The following is a 9,407-nucleotide window of genomic DNA, read 5'->3' as shown; positions in this document are numbered from 1 at the left end:
GGGATGAAAAACAGTTGAATACAAAGTTAAACATCCAATAAGTGGAGTAGAAATAGAACAAAAAACAAAAATACACAAGCAAATGTACTTAGTTAATTCCCACCAGTGTGTGTGTGTGTGTGTGTGTGTGTGTGTGTGTGTGTGTGTGTGTGTGTGTGTGTGTGTGTGTGTGTGTGTGTGTGTGTGTGTTGAGCTACAATCAGTCAGACGACCACAGATCAGGGGACAACAAACGCTTTTAGTTAGAAAGAAAAAATAAGAAAACAGGTAAAAACTAGTTTTGTCTACAGCGACATTGTATTGGAGTTTCCACTTAATTCCAACCAGAGTAAAAGCAGAATATTCATCCTCAATATTAGCAACTATGAAGTCACCACACACATCACTACTAAGTCTAGAAACACAACATGGCTTGGCTCGACATGGTGGCTTCTGGCAAGACGCACAATATTATAGGCACTAAACTCTGGAACATGCAATATGGTGGCTGGTTACTGTAGGGTTGTGCCGGGTCGGGTCCTGTGGAGGGGGTCCGTAAACAGAGGGGCGTTTGATTTATGCAGCTGCGTGAGAGACAGCATGCTATAACTGGGCGGCAGGCGGAGCGTCAAGTACGCAGAGGTGAGGCTTCAGGTGGAGACAACAAACATCAGGTGAGAGGACTTTAGAGAACGAGGCACATTTATCGGATCCAGGTTGAAGACATTCAGGGGGGGGGTTTCCCGCTTGTTTGAGGGTCGAAGAGCTCAATTTTCCCGATATCATTGTTAAAGTGCAGGAGCCTTCATGTGAAGAATAAGGTGCAAAACTTTTAGATTTCTTGATGGCAAATCTATTGAGAGAGCATTAACATTCAGTATCTGTGCGTTCAGATTTGAGAGCTCAGGAGACAGTTACGAAACTTCCCCTTGTTTTAGGAGTTGTTTCAGCAAAAAACCTACAAGAATGCTCTGGAGATTATTGAATTGAAATCTTGGCTGAGATGCACGGCAGGGCATTGCAACACGTCTGTTTCAGGTCAATTAAAACATACATTTTCTTTGATTCTGCCGTTTGTATCGTTACAGCCAAGGTGAAATAAAGTGTGACATTAAGTGCTTTAAGAGAGAAGGGGATGTCAGGCGCCCAAGATAAGGTGGCATATATTTCTACATTTTAAATAAGAATTGGCATAAAGTGCAATTTAAAAAGTATAATGTGCTATATAATGTATATTCTCCTCATTGATAGCCTACATTGAATAATAAACAAACAAGCTAAAATAGAATATCCTACACAATACACAACTCTACCTTCTACCACCACTCCCAGGGTGCATTTCACTAATACACATCCAGTAACAGAGCTTCATTAAAGGTGAGTTGAAGTGAAAGTTGCTGAGAAATAACATTTTTACATTATTGTTTATTCGACAAACTTTATCAGAAAGGCTCATTTTCTTTGCGGAAAATCTCAATGGGCCAGGGAGAGAAACTCTACTGAGCATGTGCAGTTAGATCTATGATGTGGATCAAGCCCAGAAGCTAACATGCTATTTTATTTTAAGGAACTTGGGCGACATATCTTTGATATCCATTCCTTATATTACATTCATGCTTTAATAGGACACGTCCATATCTGACTGTCAGATTATCGTCAAAAGCATGTGCAGTGAATCCTAAGTGGAAGTGCCAACAACTGCAGTTCCTTAAATGGCCACTTGAGGCAACAACCACAACTGTGTCATTTACGTGAAGCCATCGGCCCAAAAAGATTTGATCCCATTGACTTAAATTCAGAAAGAGACATCTGTAAATCAATTATTTTAGGTCTACAAGCTGTAAAATGCGCTAAAATGCATTCATTCCACTTTGCAAAGACCGAACGTCTACGATTTATCGGCTAGGAGACGGGTTTAAAGATCGCCAGAAGGTCCAGGTATTTTAGTTCTCCAAAGTAAGGCCATTTTGACTTCCCGTGCAACCGAGAACATTTCATAGGAACGAATGAAGCCCTGCATCCAACACTTTATCCATTTCTCAATATACATCCATGTCTAACGGTCTGCTCTGCTTCGGGCCCGCCTCAATTACATTGATGCCCAGTTGTAAATTAGCCAGGAGTTATACTCTTCAGAAACCCATGGATGATATTAGAAACCATATCCATATTTCATACAGCCTATGGTTTAAAGTCGAAGTCGTTTAGACAGATAAGAACACTGCATAAGCCCAACAAGTAACATTCAAGTCGAATCCATTTAAAGATGAGTTGTCTAAACACAAAAGGCACTAAGAAAACTTCTCAAAAATGTCTGGAGCAATGTTTGATTAGAAGCTTATGATTCTGTCAGCACATCTTAAACGTGATTAGAATTTTTTTTTTTTTTTTTTTGTATTGACACCCACCCCCCATGTTCACCAACTGTTAAATCAAATTAAGATAGTTAAGAATATCAACCAAATTGCTTCAGGTTGTTAATCAGATGATCTCTATGTTAAGTCCTTGCAAACGACTCCTTCCACTCTTAGAAATATCTCCTTCTTTTTGCTCTCAAATCTGGAATTTCAGACTCAAAGGTTGCTGTCTGCTCACTGAATGTTGTGTCTCCACATGACCAGACCTCGTTCAGGGTTCAACTTCCCGAAGAACGCCATCATGTCCAACAGTAAAAACCTAACGGGGTCGACCTCTGCATATGTTGCGACTCCAGTTGATGGCCTGCAAAGTCTCCTAGCGACATGCAGGCAGTTGATTGTATAAACTGGAGGGGTTGCAAACTGTTCCAGACATTCAACACGATGACACAATTTCTCCTTTTTCCCACTCATTTCATGAAGAGTACAAACTAAAAATAGAGCTACTGTAAAAGTGGGTTTGGTTTGATATTAAAAGCGCTTCCTTTGGAAACAAAAACACTACCAAAACAAACCAATTCAATGAAGACCTAAATGGAAGAATCTCTAGCCTGGAAGAACATCTCGGTGGGTTTGAAATACTTTATAACCAAATTAGGAGCTCTCGAGATTTGCTTATCAAACAACTGACTTGGAACGGCTGTTTTAGTGTCTGATAGGAGGACTCAAGAACTCCTAAAGTTATTCAAATATTTTAAACAATATTCAAAATCCGTTTCAAAGACTCAGTTCAGAGTGAGGTCTGTGTGGGTCACAAGTCTTAATACATACGTCAGATTTGCTTCCTGTAGGGGGCATTCTGGAAGTGGATGGAAAACATTACAGATCCCACACCTTTGTTTATCGCGGGCCAAATGGAAAATGGTGATTACAAAAAATATGGTAGATTTCTAAGAAAACCAGTTTAAGGTGCAAACCACCGCCCCCACATCACCTCTGAGGCTTTCAGTCAAGGACTAGTTTCAGTAAGGGACTTTCAGTCAATAGAAGGAGTCACCGTCAGTTAAAAAGCAGGACTTTAAATAAGGGACTGTCAGTCAGCAGCACGGCGATGAGTAAGGGACTATCAGTCAATAATATCAGAGTGTAAAGCTGTATAACAGAGACAAAACAATAAACTATCATAATACGAAATAAAAAAAAAACAGGTTATATTCCGGAAGCAACATTTCCTTCAGAGTAATGTGTTGTTAAGCGTTGGTTTCTCCAAACTACTCCCCCCCCCCCCTTCCCCCTTCCCCGTTGGAGACTAGCGGGACACAACAGCTGCCTTTTGATTATATTTACACACAAACTTTTTTTTCTGGTTTTTCCTCTTTGTTTGATTTTCCTAGAAAAAGACACCGTCCGCTCTCCTCTCCAGCTGCCCTTGAGCGTCAGGTTGGTTCTCAATCCAGAACTTTGCAGAGTCTCCAGACAGAATCAGACGGAGTAGAGACTCCAACAGTCCTACCAGCTCTGACGTTATCCTTCGTTATCTGAAAACAGTGTAACAATCATTAAAACTCCGTGAACAACCGTGTCACACTCCTTTTCCTTCTGGCGCCGACTCAGTACGCGAGTCCACCGATCAGTCGTCCCGGTCATCAGCCCAACTGATCAGCTGACTCTTTCGCTGACGGCAGTCCGTGACTCTACGGTTTCTTCTCGGCTGGGACATGGGACCGCGGACTGGGGGACGATGTCTCTGAGCTCCCTGTCATCACCTGCTGCCTCTGGTTCAGCCCGAAGCCTCGCCCTTCCATCTGCTCCAGTAACAAGGCCAACTCCGGCTCCAGATGCTCCTGTAGGTCGAGGAGGAAGGGAGCTTGAAGGCCTTGAGTTGTTGTTTGAACCTCTGTCTCCTCTTGAAACCTCTCTGCTTTCTGATGCCGGATCCCGTCTTCCTTCCGCCTTGACGCCTTCATCTCTGACCTCTCGGCTTGGCAAAAGGCCTCCTCGACTAGGCCGTGTGGTGCTCAGATCTTGGGGCTGTTCGCCCTGATTCTGCTGAGCCGGGTTGGTCCTGGTTAGGCTTGGAGATGGTCGGTGGGATGAGAGGTGCTGCACATGGGGCCTGGTGAGCTGGGGCTGTGGGCGTGGCTGTGTTTGAATCCGTTGAAAGTGTGGTTGTGCTTGGGACTGAGCCGGGGGTGGCGTAGGCTGTGAGAGAGACTGTCTGGCTTGCTGTCTTTGTTGGGTCTGGAGTTGTTGCGATGGTTGCCTCGTCAGGGATTGGGGCTGCATTTGATGCCTTTGTTGCAGGTGAGGTTGGACTGATGTCTGGGGTGGAGGCAAAGCTTGAGCAGGGGTCCTGGATTGGGGTTGATGTTGTGTTTGGGCAAGGCTCCTGGATTGGGGTTGATTTGGAAGTGGAGCAGGACCCCTGGATGGTGGTTGATTTGGAGTTTGGGCTTGGGTCCTGGACTGGGGTGGAGGTGGAGTTTGGGATGGAGATCTGGAATGGGGCTGAGGTGGAGGTCGGGTCCTGGGTTGGGATTGAGGCTGAATTGGGGCAGGGGTTCTGTGTTGCTGTTGCGTCTGAAGCTGGGCTGGGGTTCGGGTCGGGGGTTGGAGTTGGAGATGAGACTGCAGTGACTGCCGCAGCTGGGGTTGTTGTTTGAGCTGTGTTTGGAGTTGAGACGGGTGCCTGGGCAGGGTTTGAGGTTGGAGTACAGTGGGAGACTGGGTCTGTGGATGTGGAGGCCTTGTTTGAGGAAGGTGTGTCTGAGGTGGAGTCTGAAGCTGGGATTGGTGTTTGGCTGGGGAGTGGACAGGATGTGACTGGCCTTTTTGCGATGAAGCCTGGCTCTGACTGTGAGTTTGGGGAGGGGGCAGTGGGGACCGTGGCTGGGGCAAGACATTACTGGTAGGAGAGGGCTGAGGAGCGTGGTATCTTGGCTTGGCTTGTGGCTGAGTGGGAGACTGGCTCTGAAGATGCTCCTGGGAACTGGGTTGAGGGGGAGTCTGTCGAGGTTCAGACTTGGATTGTGGTTTCGGAGGAGCTTCATGAGTGTGATGCACTTGTTGTGTGGAGAGCTGAGGTACAGCCTGGGGCTTGACTTCAGCCTTTGACTGGCTGGAAGGTGCTGGGTGTCCGGAGCCTGGAGAAAGAGGCTGATCCAAACTGGAGGCAGAGGGATGTTGGTGGCGGTGATGATGGTGGTGGTGGTGGTGATGATGGTGGTGTTTGTGAGGTGGGCGGTCCTTCCGTTTGTGACTTTTTGATGGGCTAATGCTACTACTGCTGCTGCTACTTCTTTCTCCAGTTTCTTCCTCTCCTCCCTTATCACTTATATCTTCGTATAATTCCTCTCCTCTGCTTCTGCCTTCTCCAGCTGCTATTCCTGTTTTCTCCTTGTGCTTCTTTCCTTTATGCGCCTTGTGTCCATGTGGTTGACTTTCCTCTGAAGCAGATGGCTGTTTCTGTGATTGTGACTGGCTCTGCTCAGAAGGGGTAGGCTGAGGTTTTGGCGGAGCTTCCTCCCCTTTACTTGCCTCCCCCTTTACAGTATCAGTTATTGAAGCTGATGGAGTTTGAACAATTTCCCTCTCCTCAACTGTCTCTCTCGTTTTACGTTTTTTGATTGGCAGGGCTGTTTCCTGGACGAAATGTTTGCTGGAAGACTCCTTTGCTGCTCTCCGTTTAGCCTCTGCGGCTAAAATGGCAGCTGCAGCGTAGCTCCCAACTGTTGCGCTAACAGAAGTTGAGGGAGTGGAGGTGGATATTGCCGCAACGGATGGCGCTACTGAGGCTGAGGCTGGTTTCCTTCCCCGTTTCTTGGGGGCGGTCTGTGGTGGGGTCGGAAGTTCCTGTTCTGATTTCCTCTTTCTGCCCGGACGGGATTTGGCCACCAGGGCAGGAGAGTCCACCTGTGTTGGGAAATACCACATCATTAGGTGACATTAGCATCAACGTTGTTACTACTTATTACTACCTACTACAAGGGCGTATTGACCGTGTGACGAAGGACTCTATTAAATTGTTTCAAAATCAAAAAAGTGGTGGGAGCTAGGCTTGGGCGGTATGACGGTATTACGGTATACCAGGGTATTTCGAAATCCCGTCGGTATGATTTTCAATACCGTGACGTCACAGACTGTGCGCCAAATCACAGATGCGTTTCATTCTATTACACTGACACAGAGTTTTGACAGGGACGACATTGATTGTAATGCACAGCACGCGCCAGCAGAGGGCAGGGGAGGGCAGTCCGTCTTTCCCGCTCTCAGAGCTCAGCACAGAGCTGAGCTGAGCAAGATGGCGGCAGCATTTGCCGGCCCCGAACTCGGACAACTAGTAAAAAAGAAAAATGCCTCTGCGCCTGTTTGTGACTATTTTGGGTTTACTCGTCGCCAGTGACTTCATCCAGCACAACGAGAGACAGAGGCACTTCTTTGGGAATGTTTAAGACGGGGTGAGTGAGTGTTGACATTTTTGAATCCTATGCAACTGGTTGATGGTTTTGTAGTCGAGGTCGGACGGTTTTAAAAACGAAAGCATTTACGTGCTAAACATTCACGAGAGTAATCCAATGAATCAAATGGAAATAAGGTTTTTAACACATGCACGGAATAATATTGCCAAACTAGTTAGTGAATATAGCAAACTTTATTCAATAAGTCAAGTATTTACTCCCGGAAAATGTTTATGTATGATGATATATTGTTAACTTAGCTCACTATGGAAACAACGTCGGACATCTACAAACGTGTCCTGTATCCGATCTCAAAATGTGCCATTTGCACAATGTGTCATGTATGCAGCCCTTGTTTTGCACTTGCGCGCACGTCGCGGCACTTTGCGAGCGTCTACCGGCTCGGGCTGCATTTTACACCGAACATATAATATACCGTTCGAAACATCTATTTTGCCGCCGAACGCCACCTCGCTCAAGTCGACCCAAGTCATACCGTCATATACCGTATACCACGGTATGATGTCAGCAAGGTATGACGGTATGAAAAAAATGATACCGCCCAAGCCTAGTGGGAGCTTTTAACACAGTATATATAGCTATACAGAGCTAAATCCCAGATCAGATGCACGCTGAAGGCTCTTTGAGCAGCTTTTCTCTCACAGATTGTGCTGTTATGTTAAATGTTTGTTGTTTGTGTTTCATGTATTGTGTCTGGATACTTGTCTGTTGATGTTGGACATGGAGCTGCTGTGACGCAAGTCAAATTTCAGATTTGATCGAACAAATAAAGTAATATCGTATCGTAGTATGTTGATCTTTTATTGATTTCTGTTCTAGGAAAGGCTTTGAGTACTCTACCATGAAAATCACAAACAAAATCACACGATCTTGGTTAGTCTACTTTAAAACAAAGTCACGGGACTTCTCCACAAAGAACATATGGACTGGACCATTGAAACACCTGTTGCTTCTCCAGTAACTTTGCGAGAATAAAGAACCAATGATATACTGAGCATTTGTCTAAAGCTTGGGCAAACAACTGTCTCTCTTTCCTTACTTTTTTCTGGGGCCTACTGAAAGTCTTTGTTCTGATTTGTGGTTTCTGTGGGCTAATCGACCGCCATACTTTTTTATAAACATCCATAAAGGTGGAAGTTGAAGATCTTGCATACAAGGCTCCTTAGCCAAACGTTCTCAGTTCACCTTTGCTACAAGTTTAGATCAGTCTGGAATCCTCCCCTGCCAGCAGATTGAACTGACTTTGAGGTGCTTTTCTGTCGGTTACTTCTTTCTCTTAAGTTCATCATCAATAAGGGCAGTGTTTTGTCTAAACCTGGTAACAGGGGCGCTGCGCCCTCTTACTTTCGGCATGCGCCCTAATACCAAAATGTTGATTTCCCCCTTAAAATGTTAAAGTGATGGAAGACAACAATATTTCAGTTTGTCAAAAACAGTATAATTACTGTCAACGTGTCAAATAGACCGTTTCTTTTATTGTCCTTGTCTTGATTTATTTGTTGTTTGAGGGTCAATATATGACTCGCAGCTTCCGCTCCCGAGACCACATCACTCCCGTCCTCCAGAACCTCCACTGGCTCCCCGTCCGTCAAAGAATCCACTTCAAAGTCCTCCTCATTACTCACAAAGCCCTCAACAACCAGCCCCCTCCCCTACCTCACAGACCTGCTGCACCACCACACCCCTTCCTGCTGCCTCACAGACCTGCTGCACCACCACACCCCTTCCAGCTGCCTCACAGACCTGCTGCACCACCACACCCCTTCCAGCTGCCTCACAGACCTGCTGCACCACCACACCCCTTCCAGCTGCCTCCGCTCTTCAGAAGCCAACCTCCTATCCATCCCACCGGCATTAATCACCGGACCTGGGGGGACAGAGCCTTCTCCGTTACTGCCCCCTCCCTCTGGGTGACTGTGGCTGCAAGGGAGTGCGATCGTCTTTCAACCAGAAGGTTGTGGGTTCGATCCCAGCCCGTGCAGCCAACATGTCGATGTATCCTTGGGCAAGATACTTAACCCTGAATTGCTCCCGATGGCATGGCTGACCGTGTGTGAATGTGTGTGAATGTGAGGTCCTAGAGTAAGGTACACTGCTCTGTATGAATGGGTGTGAATGGGTGAATGACATGTAGTATGTAAAGCGCTTCGAGGGGTCGTAAAGACTGGATAAAGCGCTATATACACTGAACAAAAATATAAACGTAACACTTTTATTTTTGCTCCCATTTTTTAGATGAACTCAAAGATCTAAAACATTTTCTACATACACAAAATAACCATTTCTCTCAAATATTGTTCACAAATCTGAAACAATCTGTGATAGTGAGCACTTCTCCTTTGCCGAGATAATCCATCCCACCTCACAGGTGTGGCATATCAAGATGCTGATTAGACAGCATGATTATTGAACAGGTGTGCCTTAGGCTGGCCACAATAAAAGGCCACTCTGAAACGTGCAGTTTTGCTTTATTGGGGGGGTCTGGGGGTGTCCGAAAATCCTAGGGTTGAACCCTAACCCTAAAATGTCACCCATCTCCTTCTCATAGAGTTGATCAGGTTGTTGAATGTGGCCTGTGGAATGTTTGGTCCAC

General features: G+C 45.8%; 1 protein-coding gene across 1 annotated transcript; it reads right to left on the bottom strand.

The window, feature by feature from the left end:
- Nucleotides 1-218: 218 nt before the first annotated feature.
- Nucleotides 219-6,284, bottom strand: mecp2 (methyl CpG binding protein 2). The gene has a single exon (XM_079676918.1). The coding sequence runs from the start codon at nucleotides 6,270-6,272 to the stop codon at nucleotides 3,996-3,998; it is 2,277 nt and encodes a 758-aa protein (XP_079533044.1). The 5' UTR covers nucleotides 6,273-6,284; the 3' UTR covers nucleotides 219-3,995.
- Between the last annotated feature and the right edge of the window lie 3,123 nt (nucleotides 6,285-9,407).

Source organism: Notothenia rossii (assembly GCF_949606895.1).
Source record: "Notothenia rossii genome assembly, chromosome: 4".
NCBI classification, from domain to species: Eukaryota; Metazoa; Chordata; class Actinopteri; order Perciformes; family Nototheniidae; genus Notothenia; species Notothenia rossii.
Note: the sequence above shows the minus strand (reverse complement) of the source record. Positions and strands in the feature narration are given on the sequence as shown.